This window comes from Camarhynchus parvulus, chromosome 4 (assembly GCF_901933205.1).
Source record: "Camarhynchus parvulus chromosome 4, STF_HiC, whole genome shotgun sequence".
NCBI classification, from domain to species: Eukaryota; Metazoa; Chordata; class Aves; order Passeriformes; family Thraupidae; genus Camarhynchus; species Camarhynchus parvulus.
This window is the reverse complement of record NC_044574.1, coordinates 27,840,370-27,858,429: the sequence shown is the minus strand read 5'-3', so window position 1 is coordinate 27,858,429 and position 18,060 is coordinate 27,840,370. Positions and strand designations below refer to the sequence as shown.

At 38.0% G+C, this 18,060-nt stretch overlaps 1 protein-coding gene across 1 annotated transcript; it reads right to left on the bottom strand.

Moving 5' to 3' along the window:
• Nucleotides 1-237: 237 nt before the first annotated feature.
• Nucleotides 238-7,478, bottom strand: EXOC1L (exocyst complex component 1 like). Its single transcript, XM_030947920.1, has 3 exons — nucleotides 7,186-7,478; nucleotides 3,530-3,660; nucleotides 238-2,504 (listed from the first exon to the last, which is right to left on the bottom strand). Exons 1-3 carry the CDS (start codon nucleotides 7,304-7,306, stop codon nucleotides 2,241-2,243), a joined length of 516 nt encoding a protein of 171 aa, XP_030803780.1. The 5' UTR covers nucleotides 7,307-7,478; the 3' UTR covers nucleotides 238-2,240.
• Between the last annotated feature and the right edge of the window lie 10,582 nt (nucleotides 7,479-18,060).

Here is an 18,060-nt window from a genome sequence, read left to right as displayed (position 1 = left end):
AGTACAAGAATAAAAATGTATAAACTACCGAAGAAAGTCCATTAAATATGGTTGAACATTACAGTAACTGTTTAGCTATCATCAGTTTCTAAAATGATACAGACAATTATGGCAAGAATTCAGTATACATGTACTTTATTTCAAAAGAATGCTCTGAAGTGATCATTTTTAGAGTTCTATGTTTTATTACAATTACAAGATGAATGATTAAAGATTTTCCACCCAGAAAACGTTTCCTTTAGTACCTATTAAGCAAAGAATTTGTAAATATTGTGGAAAACATTGTGACCTCAACAATCAATACACAATTCAAACAAGACAATATATCATAGATAGCAGTAGCATGAATTATTCTTTCTATGGTTTTGTGGAACCTGGATGTTGGGCAAATACTTCTTGTAGCTAATAATCAAATGTCACAATACATTTACTTGCCCTGGATTATCCCAAAGACATCTCAAAAGACCAATTCTATTGTGCAAACAAACACTAAAATTACATTCCTTCCCTCTAACAGTATTTAGGTGGCAAATTTAAGACCTTACAAATGCCAGAGGATTTCTGTTACCCACATAAACTGCCCTCACAGCTGTCTTACTGTACAGTAATAATTATTAAGATCTGTGTTAGAACCAATGTAATTTGCAATATATGCCTAGAATAAATATCTAACATCCAAATATTAACTAATCAAAGGTATGGGCTTTCCTATGTACACACAACAGGACAACATTGCAAAAATAGAAAGCTGTACCTTTTACAGGTTTTCAAATATATTCTCACTTACTTGATGTTATTTCAATTTTGAATCCAAAGTACATTTACACAAATGTTTTCAAAGATGGGAGTTCACATGAAAGACAAAGTCCAAGCCACAGTACAGCAGAGTACCCTTGCTCAGCTCTCCCATGTTAGAGATGGCAGGTGCTGAGAGAGGACATGAACCAGCCTCTGATTTTCTGGGAGCTGACATCACCCAGCTCCAGCTCCATACCCAGTTTAGTCCACAGCCTGCCTTCCTGGACTCTCTTGGCTGCCAAAGGAAAAAGTTAGTTTTCTCCTGCAGGACATTCTGACCAGAAGGTTCTCTGAATGGAGTTTATTTTGGATTGGTGTTTTTTATATTCTATGGGATGGACAGCTAGCTAACTCAGCTGACAGACACTGGGCAGGAACACTATGCTTCTTATCATTAACATTGTTCCTCTTCAGCTTCTCAACACAGCTGCCACTTATCCTCTGTTTCTACCATACTATACTATCACCAGTCCAGCTGCTACATTCTGAGAGCTGCTCCAAACCTTTCAAATAGACTCCACCCCATGGTAACTGTAGCTCTAAGTACTAATGTGCCTTTAAGTAGTGCACTGAATATGCTTACACTTAGCTAGAAACTGGTGAAAATATTTCTCATAATTCTATTTTGAAAACTCTACCACTTGCCTACAAAGTAACTCTAGTAGCCAACAACTACTGTTTACACAGTATTTTCTTATCCTTTGGTTTAGCGATAGAGACAATTTCTGTTCCCTAAACACAGCTGTTCATAAGCAATGAAGGGCAAGAAAGGACGTATTAATGTTACGGAAGTTCTGAAAGGTCTGACAAATAAAGCAATGCTGCTCAAGAACATTTGTTTTCTAAGACAGTATCACAAATAACATGAAGGACAAAAGGAATACTAAATGTTCTGTGGGAAAAATAATATAGCTGCATAGGTGAAAAGTTGGTCCCATGGTACCTGATGCAGTACTCCTAGTCATCAGGATGAGAACTGGATTCTTGTAGGGATATAAGTGTGATCTCTTTAATGGCGTTCTGTGTTTCAGCACAGTTGGAAATGGAAATGTGCATCATTCTCATACAGAACTCAACTGATTGCTTTTTTTCCTACTTCCAAGATATTAACTAACTGTTAATGATCTTAATGCTGCAAAAGTATTTCAAGCTATTAATGAAAGCTAATTTGTACTTCCACGAACATATAAGCAAATGCTGAGCTCTGCTTACATAAGCAATCCCCACTGACCATGATAATTACTGGTTCTATGTTTGCGGTCTCTTGTATGTATAAGTATTTGCTAGAGTGAAGACCTCTTAATATGTATAAATGAATTGTCACTTATTAATGTAAAAAGTATGCTCCACTTTTTATCACCTACTAACTTTTTTATCGGGTGGTTTATGAAATGCTGGTCAGTGAAAGTCAACCAGTCACCTTAATGTTAGAAAATACATCTTTAGGACAAACGACAGAGGGAGAGACATAAAAGGTTGAAAGCATAGAAGCAAACCCTCATAACTACTAAGAAATCTCTATTGCTGGATGACCAGATTGAATCATCATTTAGGTAGGTGTCATCAAAGTTCACAATCTTGAAGTCTTTCTTAAGGTATGTGGCATTCAGTTTGTTTAGCGTTCGAGCAAAGGTATATTTAGATGCACAACTATATGCTTCCATGTTGTAGACTTTGTGGAAATGCATATCAAAATATGGATTATCCTAAAAAAAAAATTGAGAGAGAATGAAATTACTACACACATTACAGAGTTAGAATTGCAATCTTTTGTTCTCTGCCCAGCTACCTACATGGCTTTTTCTCAGCATGATGGGCTCTAAATGACTTCAGATACTTCTGCTATTCATCTTAAATGGTCTTTTAAAACTTTAAAAATAGCAGCTGTAATTCTTTGCCATTGGGAATTTTTTCTGAGTAAAACTTTCTAAGTTTTCTCAAGCAATATACTCTACTTTATTGGTACTGTACAGTCTTGTTTTGAACTGAATCAGTTTGTTATGTTGCCTAAAACACAGTACATGAAAAGCACTTGCCTTGGACTATAACTGTGTATGTCTGTGGGAGAAGAAGAATATTGATTGCTCTTCCTGCCTGAGTTGTATTTCTTTGTGCTTTCTGGCTCTTTGACACAATTAATCCTAGCAGCAGATAAATTCTTTTAAATTCTATGGATATGAATACCTATTATGAATATTTATAGCAGTGTTAATTACCCCATGAGTTTGAGGTTCAATTAGGCTTTTCTTTAATCAAAAATGAGACAGATTTTGATCATCCCAGCTGTAAAAGGTTGAATCATTTCTGAAGAATATTTTAGCACAACGCTTCAGAAGAAAGTCTCCATAAAAAATTTTAATGAAATTTTCTTCTCAAATATACTCTAAAATCTATTACATTAACTGCAGTTTACACTGGAAGCTGCAGATGGAGAACTTTTATTACCAGTTATGATGACCAAATTAGAAAACATCCAGCTTCTGCCTGAGGTCTCAACCAGAGATGAAGGCTATTATAATTAACTAACAAACAAAAAAATCTCACCTTCCTCTTCTCCTCCAACAGTGCAAATGTGATGTGGAGCCTCTCACACACAATAAAGCCAAAATTCCTCGGTAACCTAATTTTATTTTTCAGATAATGCATTTTAATTGCATTTTAATACTTGTATTCCAAATTGCAAAGCAAGAAAATTATTTTCTATGTACATAATACAGAATATAACACTTACTGTATCTGCTTCTTTTCCATCAATCATCTCCAGATCTTTCAAAAACCACTTTTCAACTATTTCATATTTCTCCTCTCGGTCCACTCGCCAGTGTTTAACCATACATATTTCTACTTCTTTACTTTTAGTTACTGCAAGAAAAAAAAGAGTTTAGATATGCAAGCAAGTACTTCCCAAAGTTAGACCCTGACAGGCAGGGCTGTACTGGGTTATACTGGACATGATAGCTTTATTTTGCCCAGGTAGCAGGAGCAGTGCCATGTTGTCAGTCTATGAAACCTGTCAGATTTTAGTAGATTTAGGATTTACCTTACCCTATGAAGAAAGAGTCTTTTGTTCAAAAGCCTTTCATGTGAATTCACTAGCACTGCAATGAAATCCTCATTCTGGCACTGGGTCTGCATAATCCTTCTTACTTCAAGAGGGAGACTTTTTTGGGATGCCGCAGTTAGGAAATTGCAAAACCTCTGTTTGACCAAGGTTTTGCATTTACACGACTTCTGCTATACTTTCCATTCTGTGAAGGAAGTGCTCTTACGAAGCCATTACTTTTTTAAAGCAAAACTCTTATTTCCCTATATAGTATGTAAATGAAATCAACATCAATTTTTTTTTCTTAAAGCTTCCAGCTGTCTAGTGCTAAATTTATAGAAATTACTGTTTTCCAACTTAGGCAGGAAATGAGATTAAAAAGAGCATGAAGATGCTCTTTGCAATAACTATTACTATTAATTGATTACCTTGAGTGCTGACTAGGAGACTGGATTTCTGTAACAGACCATTATGAGTGTGAAAAGTACCAGAGCCTGAACAATCCCCTGCACATCCAGCTGCTGATGGCTGCAGCGCAGGCCACACTCCCAAGCTATCTGGTAGCCCAAGTTATGGCCAAGAAGTCACCTACATGTGGCAGGAGCATTTTGACTTCACAGCACAAGGCTAGGAACACAGGAGCAAAATGCTTTTATTTCCAAATACTGCCTGAATTTTTGAAACCCTGTTTTGAAACTTCATTAGTTTTACCTTTCTCCTGTTAAAACATCTCTTATTCTCACCTGCTTATAAGAAAATGATTATTAAATAACAACAAAGTATATCTGTTGGAGACATTCCTTCTTTCCATTGCAAAGAAAAACAGTGGAAAATATATAAATTGATCATAATTTCTCTCAACCTTTAGCTTCCCTGCATGGGAAATAGAAATAATTTTTTTCCTTTGTCCTATCAATCATAGTTACTTAATCATTTTTGACCAAAAGACCACCACTATGTAATCTTCCATGGAGAAGTTACAATGGTTTTCATTTGCAAGCAAATCTAGCAGATTAATCTTAGGAAGTTCTTGTCATACTTTCAGTTTCACCCATTTTGTTGCTGGTTTGCCAGCTTGTAAGGGAATATGTTGTCTCCCTCAGAGTTAAAACTAAAGGAAGCAAGCCCAAACCCCAAGTCCTCTCAAAAATACAAAGGGATGTCCTAGGGGCCCCCAGATCCCCACATTGCCACTGCTGCACCCCTCTGACAACAGAAATCCTATGACATAAGGGCAGAGCACAGATCTTATGTACAGTGAACCCAGTGGTGAAACCTGGGTGTGGTATTTTCAGTTAAGAGGAAAAAAAAATAATTTTCCTGAATTTTGGATACTACTTGATCTTGCACTCAGTTAAAAGAGTCAAAGAATTTTTTTTCATAGACAGCATGAGCTCAGATCTACCATGCCACTCTAAAGCTCTAAAAGCTTTGCTTGAGGTGGGCACAGCTATGGCAATACCTTCATAGAGGACAAGTATTATTTCTTAAAGCTTTTCATGGACTAAACACCTTTTCCAGTATCTCTGTAGGACAAAAATGTTATCCCTACCATTCCATCTTGGGTATACCAATACTGGGTTGTGAAAATCCAGGTAATGGGGCTGCATTCCAGCTCTATATTCTTCTGGGGTTTATGAACTGTTTTGTGAAAGGATACTGTCACCTTCGTGCAAGAACTGGGATTTGCTGTTGTAAAAAGGAAAGGAAATAGTGTTGGCCATATGGCACCAAATAAAGATTGTTCAGTTACCCACACCAGGATTTTGTTGCAACACATTTCAAAAGGCATAGACCTCTGAAGCTCTGACTATAGTTTGACTGATTTTTTTTTTAATGGTAATTTGAAATCAACAGAAACACACAGAGGTTGGATTGCAGGGATAAGATTTTAGATAATGTGTTTTGCTCCTACAGAATCACAGCAGAACACAGTAGCTGCTGGCAGCTGGATGCAATCCATCTTTCAGAATCAGATTTCCACTCTACCACCACTTACTCAACCGTGCCTGAATATATTAAGAGAGTGTAATACTGGATAGTGGACAGATCCTACTCTTAGTACTCTACATGAGTTTTCTTTATGTCTTTAGAGACTTCCAATCAGTAAATCTGATTAGAGGCTTTCTTTAATGGCTTGTTCTCCTCTACCTGAAAAAGAAGTTTTTAGGAAAGATTTTAAAGGTGCATAATGTTAATTCTCCTTTTTGGAAGTTTCACAACAGTAAACTGCTTATAGAACTCCAACATGAAACTAATCATACTTCTACTGATAGTTTCATAAACTATGAGTGAGATTGGTATTTCTGTATGTTTAGAAGCCCTATGATATGCAGGAGTTAATTCCTTAAAACTGTTTTTATAGTTCTAACAGGTAGAAAGCCTGTTCTACCAAAATTAAAGGAGTACAGGGAACATAGCTGGCTTAGGGTTTCCAATGATCAGTACAACAGCTCATGTGTTCTAAGGACTTCAAGTTTTTAGAAAGACAGTGAACACAGAATACTGGATGCCAACCCCATCTATGTCTCATGCACATAGATTATTTCTACCTATTATATGTATTTGGAACCTAAGAGGAAACAGACTGAAAGAATCATCCACGTCAACCTAACTACTTACAGATGACATTTCTCTTTTTAGTATTTTTCAGTGGTTTGAAATAGTAATTTAAAAAACCCGCCACAAACCAGCTTTTCTGAAACCTCTATGAAACAGATTATTCACTTGAAAAGAAATTTAGAAAGTAGCCAGATAATTACTACTTAAAGCAATCTTGTTTTACTTGAAGTCTGTGCTAATTACTAACTCCAATTATTTAAACCATAAGTCTAATTTGTTCAAAGTGGAATAGGGACAATATGCGGGACATCAGACCAAGCCGAGGGATAGTGCACAAAAATTACAAATGTTTCCTGCAATGTTAATGCAGGAAAAAAATCTGTAGAATTTGGAAAGAATATCTAGAATCTAGCAAAGAATCTGTAGAAAACCTGACTAGAACTATAGTACGGGTTTGCTCTTTTCAGAGCAGTTCGGGCGCTCACAGCATTACCCCCGCCATAGCACGGCTCTCAGCTGCGGGGCAGATGTGGTGTTTCCGCGCTGGTGTCAAACCTGGAGCCGGTGTGACCCACAAGCGGGACAGAACGCTGTGTTCGGCGGCTGCTGGCGCTGCGGGAGCGGCGAGCCGGGCTCCGAGCTGTGCCGGGGAGCGGCGCGGCGGGACGAGGCGCTGCCCGCTCCGGCCCGGGGGCGCTGAGCCCCGGCTCCGCTTCCCCCGCTTCCTCCCGCGTCCCCCCGCAGAGCCCCGAGCCCGGCCCCGCCCGGCGGCTGCCCCATACCTGCGGCGCACAGGTAATAGCGCTGGGCGCCCGCGCCCTCCACCTCGATGAACTCGTGCAGCCTCTGCCGCCGGGGGCCGAACAGCCTCTTGGCCAGGTCCTCCTTCACCAGCGAGGACATGGCACCCGCGGAGCCGCTCAGCGCCGGGCGCCGGCCCCCGCGCCCCGCAGCCGCCACGGGGCACCACGGCGGGGGCTGCGCTCCGCCCGCGCGGGGCCGCGGGGCGCGGGACGGCACGCATGGCCAGCACCGACTCCGCTCCCGCCAGGACACTTTCCCCCGCCCCAGAGCAGCCGCCGATAAAACTTCGGCCGCCGGCGCCGGGAGAGGCCGGGCCGCGGATCTCCCCGCCCCGTGCGGCAGCGGGGCGCTCCCGGCGCAGGGGCCGGTACCGGTACCGGCTGCGCCGCCCCGCCGCTGTCAGAGCCAAGGGCCGGAGGTGCCGTCGGGACCCCCGCCAGGACTGTCACCCGGCCGGGAGGAGGAGACAACGAGCGGGGAAGGACGCAAAACAATCACACTAGAGACGATTTACCAAAAAAAAAAAAAAGGGCTGTTAACGCAATTCTTTTCATGAGTAGATGAAAGCGCTGAGAATTTATAAAGGAATTAGATAGCATTATGGCTGTCACCAGTGTTCCTCCAGTAATAGCTTTTTGGCTATTAATAGCGTTAAGGACAAAATTACCTTATGCCACTCCTTATCAACAGAAGGTGAACTCACGTCCAGAGGAGTCGTCAAAGGCAGCCTGGACACCACCCCCAGAATGTTTGCACATGTGAGAGGTCTTTCATATCAGACATAAACGAGGCTGCAGAAATTTTGGTTTTTTCTGCCATTCCGCAGGTGTGTGGGTGAAGTTCCTGTAATTGGGTGCTCTTCTAATTCCAGTATCCATGGTAGCCTGTGCTAGAGTTTTGCGCTTTGGACTAGTTTCTGGCTGCTTGTAAAAGTTTGGATATTCTCTTAGCTTCAAGCTTAGTATATCTGAATATGTTAGTGAGTTTTTGCATTTTTGTGATCTCAATGCAACATATAAAGAAATGTTGCCTTGGAATGAAACTGAGTGCTAAAGTGAAGGCAAGATTTAGAATCTGAGGATATTTTAAAAATTGGCAATATTAGAATTATTTAGTGACTTAGGTCTACATGGTGCTTTGATGATGTGAAACAAAATGGAATCAAGTTAAAATGATGTAAAATTAGGGAGAATCATCCTCTGCTACAGATACTAAGCAGATTGAGTTGACAAGTGGGAAAGGATTGGAAAAAAACTAGGTTTTGATTTATTATGCTTTCTTTTGATCCCAAACTGTGTTTGGAAATACACTTATGATTTTTAGATATATAGATTAATTTCCTTCTCTGATTTGGGAGAGTAAAGTTACTCTAAGCATCAGGATTTATAAGTATGGTGCTTAGGGATAAATTTAATCTCTTAGCTTTAAAGTGTTATTTTAGGAAAAGAGCAGGATGCCCACTTCCAAACCAAGACATCCGCATATCAGGAAAATGCCTTCTTATGGAGACTTCCCAAAGGATATCTGAGGCACAGGATGCCCAGGTTCCTGCCCACAATTTTGATGACTTGGCCACGCCTTGAATATGAGACTGCTGTACAAATTGGCTTGCAGTTCACTGTCCTGCTCTGTCGGCCAGACATTGGCAGAATTGGCAAGGCTGATACCCCAGGCTTCAGTTCATCACCACCAGTGTTAATAGTGCTGTGGCTGGAGGTTTCAGTGCTCATACTCAGTGCCAGACTCCTCATTAGGAAGCAAATTTTGGCTCTGCCAGTCTGTAGCTCATGTTGCATCTCAGATACTTCAGTATTTTTTTCAGTTCTGAAGAAACAAAAGTACAGACAAAAATAACTTTAAAAAAAACACTTGCAACTCTGGAATAATTTTCAATCAGTTTTTCCCTTGTTAAAGATTCAGGTGGTATCAAAGTAACTACCTAGAGGGCAAGTGAGGCATCACTGGCATCTTGGACGTGATGGAGCTAAGGCAAAAATGGTCCTTAAATCTGATCTCTCTTGAATCAGATTTTCATTTTTCACAGATTGATCATAATGTGAGTTTCCACAAGAGTGTTTTGAGGTTTGATATAATAATATTCTTCTGCAATATCCTTTATTGTATTCTCAAATGCTGCATTAAACAACCCCTCTGAGTATATAGGTAGAAGGGTGCAATGATGATTCTAATGGGTAATGTTTTAATAGGAAACATAAAAATTTGTAATTCACTACTGCTTTTGTTTCTTTTGATTCTTTATTCACTCATCCTCTGTTACAACATAGCAGACTTCAGATCCACCTTAGCTGTGACAGTATAAGCCCAAATCCTCGCAGTCTGAAAGGCAACAGCTGAGCTATAACTCACACAGCCAGCAAGGATACACTAACTGTGGACTGGGAACAACTTATCTGATACTCAACATCGCAGCCAGCCATCCCTACCCCGGATAATACCACTCCTGAGTGAGCGTCTTATAGACATAAATCAGAAAAAATTAAACTAATTGTTACAAGGACCACAAAGAAATTTACATCCAAATTTAACTGGGATTTACATGTAACTGTCCAAATAGATGAATTACAGATGATTGTGAAAACCACACAACCCCTAACCCAGGTTCACAATGGTAAACAAAGGGAGAAGTAGTCACCAGGGAAGTGTCTTAGACCCCTCTGCTAAATATTAATTATTTATGTACACTTTTCCCCCCTGTTTTCCCTTGCGATTTTTTCCCATGTCCAAATACAGTTTTCTATACTGTACCCTGGATACTAACTTTAACAGATGTAGCAGCAGATCTGAAAAGGATACATCTCTTTAATCTTCGTTGTTTCTTAGTCACAGTGTTGTGGTAAAAATCTATTCACCAGCTTTAGAAAAAATATTTGTAATGGGTTCATCTACTTCTTTGAGTCTACCATTGGACATTAGGATATGCATGCAGTGTGATTATTTGAGGCTTGATCCAAAACACATTAATTTAATAACGAAATTGATTCTGGTGGGCTTCAGAGCAGTCATTACAGGCACAGTAGAATAGCTACTGTGTTTAGGGGGGACTTCACTGTGGTCTGCATGTTGAAGCCTTCCAGAAGATGTACATTTGATCTTTCTCTCAGTTCCTGGCACACCTTACAAAGCAGTGTTTGCTGGAAGCATCTTCCCCATTGCTCTTTTTTGACAATGTCATGAACTAATGGGAAGGAAAATGCAACATGAAGATTAATTTCTCAGAGCTGCAAAGAATCCCTATAGACTGAAAAATATAATTTGTAATAGGCTTTACTTTCCGATAGTTGCTGTTTCTGTTTGAGGTTTCAGCCAGGTACAGTTTTCTCTGTTAACAATTACTTTGTTATCTGCAAATATTCTTCACAGTTTTGAGTCCCCAGACCATTTCTTTAATATCCCAGATTATATTTTAGCATGTAAACTAGAAATTACAAATGACATTCTACAGTGACCTAGCTGTACAGAGCAGTTTCCAAGGCCGACTTCAGAACACTAGTTCTGAACAATCATAATTTTTTCCCCATGATTTACTAATGATTTTTTCTCAGGTCTCTTTCCCCACTAGCATTTATAGAGGATCTGACTCCTAATTATGGCTAGTTATTCCCATGTTTTTGTAGCTATGCCAATAGATCTCTGTGCAGTGAAGCATAAACCTAGCCGTGTTGTCCTGAAAACTCTTTGAAGCAGCAGAGATAGCAGGGTTTCATGCAGAAATGCTGTTCAGTAAGCAACAGCTTGAGACACTCAGTTTTGAAATAGGAGCATAGAAATACATGAAGTAGAAGACGTCAGTTGGTTAAAATGTTCTTGCAGAGCTGCTTTTCTCCTGACTGTTTTGGGGAGCCCATTAAAAGAGTCTTGTACCAATGCCAGGATATTTGGATACTCAAACAGACAATGATTCAAGATTTCATCAGTTCTGGTAAAGAAAATTAAACCCCAAATGTGGCTGGTGTCTCTAATGATGTGATGTAATTATTTGGTTTTAAAAACCAGTACTGTACTCTTTTCTTGGAAGAAAAGAGGCAAAAGAGTTTATTCTTGATTTTATTTAACTGACGCTCAAGTTCCTCAAGTTTATATTGACTTTATACTGGTTTATCATTTTCAAAATGTAATCATGAGTGTCACTGGCATAAATGGTCCCACACGATGCCAACATCCTATCCAAAATTTTCCTTTCAATAAAAAATAGACACGTCATATAATAGTAACCAAGTGCTGTTTTATGGATGGAATTTGAAAGCGTATTTTGAAACATAACACAAAAGTATGAAGTATCCAACTCTTCTATGATAAATTTACACATGTTGAATTTTACACATATATGAACTAAAAATTAAGGCTGTAAGTAAATTAGCTTAGATAATAAGACTTTCAGTTCCTGTTCAGCAGAGCACCTAATGACACTTTGATGAATTGCAGCCACATTTAATTAACAGTGTGAAATTCTGGCATGATGGATTCAGCACTCTGTTATTCAAATATAACACATTCAATATCATACAGTTTTCTTTGTGGAGGTAAAACTATAAAGATAAGAATAAAGAAAAACAAAAGGAAAAAAAAGTTAAATCCTAAGAGTTTCTATGCATACAAATGACCATTAATCTTCTGACAGCTGAAAGCTTTTGAAATTTTAGCTCAGGATTTTGACATCTGTGGCATATTTTACAAAAAATACAGAGGTGAACACATAGTAAAGAGTTACATTCATCAAGTAGTCAAGAAGTATCTTGATAATACATTAGAAGTAAATTAGGTTGTTACACAAATCAAAGTGCCCTTTTATGTTCTCATTTTCTTGTAAATTTTTTAATAAATGGATTTTTTCTCCCAGAGTTACCCAGAACAACTTTAACAGATATTCTGTCAAAAGCCTCTTTATACTTTTTAATAATGATTTTCATCTCTATCCCTGTAGTTGCAAGTAATAAATTTAATTTGTCTTGGCACAAGAGCCACTCTCTTCTCTCATGAAAATTGAACATTATTATTAATGTAGATAGTCAATTACTTCAGATTAATGTGGATTTATATTTTAAATCAATACATCACTGTGATGCAAAGCACTCTTAAAACACTGTAAACTTCTGATGGATATCTAATCCATTTTTTAAAAATTCATAAAGTCGGGAATCTATACAACTGCGTAATTTGTGTGGATGTTGTATTTAGGCCATGAGCGCATAGTTGACAATTGTGTGGCTTAAAATATATCATATTCTATATAGATCTTTGTAAGCTCTTATCCGGTCAGTCACTCAGAAATGTTAATGCCAAATACATCAAGAGGAGAAATAAAACACAAAATTTTGAGAGTAACTTTAATTCATTGTGGGAAAATACTGATAAGAGAATGGTGGACGCATCTCCAAATGCTTTCAGAGGTGGCTGCTGTTGCCAAAGAGGTCAATTAGTCAATTACAAAGTACAGAGATCACTACAAGGATCATTAATGCAGATATAATGACATTAATGCAAATGTATGAGCAGTTGCAAATTGTGTGATCTGACTTTAAACAATTTTCTAGCTTTCTCTTCCTGGAGTGTTGAAATGAAGACAAATGGCCATTCTGCATTGTCCACTTAATGGAATCCTGCACATGGAAGAAACTACTCAAAGATGGGAGTATTCACAGGACTAGTAGATCAGCAGATATGCTTTTCTCATAGCAGGATCAACTTGATCTAGCTCATTTATTTGGTCTGCTCCTAACCAGAGCCACAACTTCTGTAGTGGTCATAAAGTCTAATTTCTTGCATACCAAACTTCAGCACTTAAAGATTTCTAACCCTCTCTTTGCTTTACCCAGTGGATGTTCTTGGAACCCTCTGGGTGCATAAACTGAGGAAGATTTGATGCAGGGTATTTGAAAAACAGAGTAGGTGTCCAGGCCAAACTTCTGCTTTTTATGACTTGAGAGCTCCTTAAAATTTGGTGTTGAAAACTTGGATTCATTATGGTTTTTTTCTTGGTCTTCATTCAATTCTTATATTTCACTCCAGAACAGAAAATCAAATATTGAAATTGTATATTGGTGTAAGATCAATAAAATAAAACTACGGGATGTTTCATAACTTTTTCTTGTCTGAAATTTGAGCTAGAACTAGAGAATATTGCATAATGAGAAGATTCATTCAATTGCATTGTTTAGTGGATCCAGGCTAGAGACTGTTGATTTTGTTTTCATATTTTGGTAAATTTTTTTTAATAGCCTGGAAAGAATACTGAATGAAAGTATCAAATATATCTGTCCTTCCACCCCAATGATTCAAGCACATTGCAACAGGTTAATGAATTTTCATTTTATCTGCCAAACATCATAACAGAATCAAGCCCTTTTACTGAACTAATTAAATAATTAATTTATTCTGCAACTAATTAAACCTGGTTTCCAAAGAATTCCTGCCTACTGGGTGGTTGATTTTGTAGCAGAGTTGCATTATGGCTGTGGGGGACCTACTCCCTGCTTGGACGTCAGACAAAGCTGGTGAGGGCTGCTGTGAATCCCTGACCACAGAAGAAGTTTTGGTCATAACTAATGTCTGATTGGACACCAGAGGATCCACATCACCCCAGTTTCAGTTTCTTCTGGAGGGAGTGCCCTGATAGAGCATGGACCCTGCTGAAGCACGTACTGCTCTGGTGTGCTCCTCTTGTGTGGCCTTTTGAACATCTATCAATAACATTAACCAAGAGGTGACGAAACCGGATGTGTGGCAATCATGATTGCATGCACCTGCATGAGTGCCTTTTGTGCAATTGCCTTTTGTAAAGATGTTTTCTAGGCTAGAATGTTGCAGATAATTATGATGGTTTAAATTATAAATGTACATTTTAAATAATGTACACATAGCAACACGTATGCCACTGTTTTCATTGATGCATTTTGTTTTTCATTGCTTTGCTTTGCTCCTCTTCTCTCCAGCTGCTTACCCTTGAAGCAAAGGAGTAATCTCATTGGATTAACTGTTCTCATTTAAAACAAAGTGCATACATAAATATGGTTTGAAGTATTTTTCTTTCATTCAAATAATAACTTTTTATACTGCTCTTCTTTTTACTAGATACACAGACAGGAGTGCCCTGGGCAATGTTCACTTTAGGCTGCCTCATGTTGGAAGAGCTCTGTTACTCAAAGCCAGTGATTATTTTACAAATAACCTGGTTAACCTTGTTGTCTAGTTATTCTCCACAGTGAGGGTACACAGGAAGAGTAGCTCTGATACCAAGAAGATAAAGTAGCTCTGATATCAAGAAGATAAAAGGAGTCATAATTAACCAAAAGGGAGAGTTTTCCCTGCTTCTCAATATCCTGCCTTGACTCTGGAGTAAATAAAATAGAATATCAGTACAGAAAGAATCCACTTTGGGCCAATGCAAGTGTTTTTTTCTAAAATCAGCTGGATCCTGATAATCAATGCTTTAGAGACATTCTAACCCTGAGATTGTGTTCAGTCAGATTATATGTATGTAACCACCAGTAGACCTATCTTCTATGAAATTATCTAACTTAATTTTTAAATAATTTATACTTTTGTCCTCCTTACCATCCTTTGGCAGTGAGTTCCACAATTTTGTTAATATGTTTGATTTAAAAAGCATTCCTTTATTTTCATTTTAAACCTGCTATCTGAAAATATCTTTGGATATTTCCTCATGATTGTGTTGTAAGAAGTGGAGGATTTCTTTCTGGTTTCAAATGGTTTGTGATTTTGTAGCTTATACTGTATCCTTGCCCTGGGTTGTTTAATGTGCAAACTGAAAGATCGTAACCTTTTTACAGTCTCCTTATGCCTCTGATCAATCTTTCTACATTTGCCTCAAGATTTTTCTTGTTTTATTGTTACTGTTGGAGAGTACTTCTCAGCTGAAGGTAGCAGCCCATCAAAATGCCACCTATTTGTCACTCACTGTCAGCTCTAGATTTGGCCAACCTGGAAAAGTTTGTTTTCTCAATAAATTGTTTTACCTGATTATTTACTACCTTTTATCTGGTTTGCTTGTCAATATATTTTATTTAAATGGTCACTGAAAGACCCTGAAGTAATTTTTTTTTTAGTGACAACTAACCATTTGTTTCTGCCTTTTGTTTTTCCGCTATTTTCATGGGTTCACGGGAGGACTTTCCATTTACCCCATACCAGCCTTACCTATGTCAGTCTCTTCATTTCTAGTTCTCTTCAGAGAAATGTTTCAGAAGCCTGGACAACGTGACCATAGGATTGTCTGCTTTTTTTGACAGTTTAAAACATGGCACAGCCATGACTCATCTCGGCAAAACATTTGGTTTCTTCTGTGTTGTTTCACAAGTTACTTTTTATCCTGTGAAATAATGTAGGTCCTACCCATTTTTGTCAGACACAAAATATTGTCCAATGTTGTCTACTCAAGGAGATTTATTCCTCATTTTACCCATTCAGTCTCTAACTTTGCTGTAGTCTGCCCATCTCGTTGACCCTGCATAATCAGCTACAGTATAAAAGCTGAAACTCAGGAGTAGTAGTTGGTTGAGGTTTTATTTGTGTAGTAGAAAGCATTCAAATATTAAGTATTTCACAACCTATATATTATTGTATTTTGTAAAGAATCTGTTTTATAGATTAAGATGTACCTCAGGACTTTTTATGAAGAATCCAAAAATTTGTTTCTCAGATACTTCCCTATCACTACTGCAAAAACCTTTATAATTAAAATATGTTTAGTGTCTGTAGGGAAAGTGGGATGCAACCCACATATTTGCAGGGCCCAAGGTTTGCACATTCCCCTTGTTTCAGAGCACAGATTTTGAAAAGCTTAAGTATTTACTGAATAGTTGCTCCAAGGAAAGAGGCCAGCAAGACAGCAGGCAGGTAAGGAAAATAGATTTCTCCTGATAAATAATTAATCCAGTAATGCTGCTGCCCCTTACACATAACCATTGTATTTATGCAAATGTAATTTAGAAGGAGAAAGAGCATTTGCTTGGAGAGTGCAACATTATTGATAGGTCTCATGTTCTAGGCTATTTCACTTGGAGCTGTCATTCCTGCCTTGAGGATGAGAGTGCTAATCTATCTGATCCCAGTTTCCCAGTCTTGAGGGAGCTGCTCTTGGCAGCCTTTGCTGAGGGACGAAAGAAGAGCAGGTGACAGTATTGAACATTGGCAGTCTGTGTGCTCTGGGGAAACTTGGCCCTGCAGGATATATTATTAGACATAAATACTAGAGTACTAAAATATGCCAGTACTTTAAGAGAACTCTGACTATTTCTCATATTGAAGCAGCAATTTGCTTTGAGTCTTTGCTGTTATTTTACATTCTGCAGAGGGTAAAGAGAGAGAACAAGGGTAAAATGAGATAATTAAGGATGCATGAAAACAGTTTTTTGATACCAGGGCAATGAATATTCAAGATGGGAGATTTATATCTGATTATGGGATTTTATTTTTAGACTTTCAGACTAGTTCAAAGACATTCTGTACAGCATTATCAATTAAGCAGGACAACAGACACAGAAGGACAAGATATTTTTCTGCACTCCAAGTTTTAATACATTTATGTAAATAGAGTAATCTTCTTTTATTAAAATAAAGAGGAAAGAAATTTTTATTCCAATTTCTTAGTGGATACAAAATAAACAGGCTTTTTAGAGCGAATAGGTTTTTGTTTAGTCGTATGAGGAGGATAAACCTTTTCTGTAAGCATGAGACTCGGTCTATAGCATTTGGCAAATATTGAAAAATATTGCTTCTTTTAAAAGTCTACAGCATCAGCTGCCTCACTTATCATGAAGGTGACTGTTCAACTAGATACCACTTCCTAGTGCTTACAGTTCCAAATTTTTGCAAGCTGTCTGGTTTTTTTATGTCAGTTCACAGAATTGGCAGTATAATCAGTGTTCTGTTCTACCAAATATTTCTTAATATTTCATACATTTCAGAGAGCCCTTTTATAATAAAAACATGGATTTTTAAACAAGTAACTCCAAAGAAGAGCAGGACATTTCTGTATTTATCTAGTAAAACACACCTGCAAGCTATAATTTATTGAAAGTTAAAGGAAAGAACGTTGTACCACTCTCCAAACAGGCAGTATTTTCAAATAAAACCATACCCAAAGTCTCATCAAAAATTGTTAATTATACCTCAGGCTCTTGACCTTGTGAAGTAAAATGTTGACAATATCTTTCTGATATTTTGCAAATTAAGCTACAGCCCCATCAAACTGTGTCCAAAGTAGTTAAGAAATAAATATCCACTGTAGAAAAATCAATGCTATGCTGCATGGCAAAACCAGTGTGCCATATAGAACACTCTTTAAAATGTTAAAGATGATTATTTGAATTTGAAATCCTCCAAACCATACGAGAGACTTCTTAGCATCCTATCCTATCCTATCCTATCCTATCCTATCCTATCCTATCCTATCCTATCCTATCCTATCCTATCCTATCCTCTGTGGTTTGGGGGACCCACTACACTGGAAAATTTCCACCTTTGTAAACATTTCTGAAAGGATGGCCTGCATGTTTGACATGTCTCAAGACAGCATAAGTGAATTTCTCCAATTATTTTGCTATTTCCATTTTTTAGGTCTTTGAAAGACCTTGAAGAACATTTAGTTTTTTGGTTTTGTGTATGGATCCTTTATCTGTGAAGTTGGAACCAGTCTTATAAGACAAGTACATGCACCAGGTGGATGCTATTTAAAACTGTTCAGAAAACTCTGAAACAGTTAAAATTTCAAAGCTCAGGCTTCTGTCTCTGAAAGCTGAAGAAGGAGATTTTTTGTAGGTATTTTCAAATTAAAAAAAAATTAATTTAAAAGCCCTTAAAATCTTTAAGGTTTC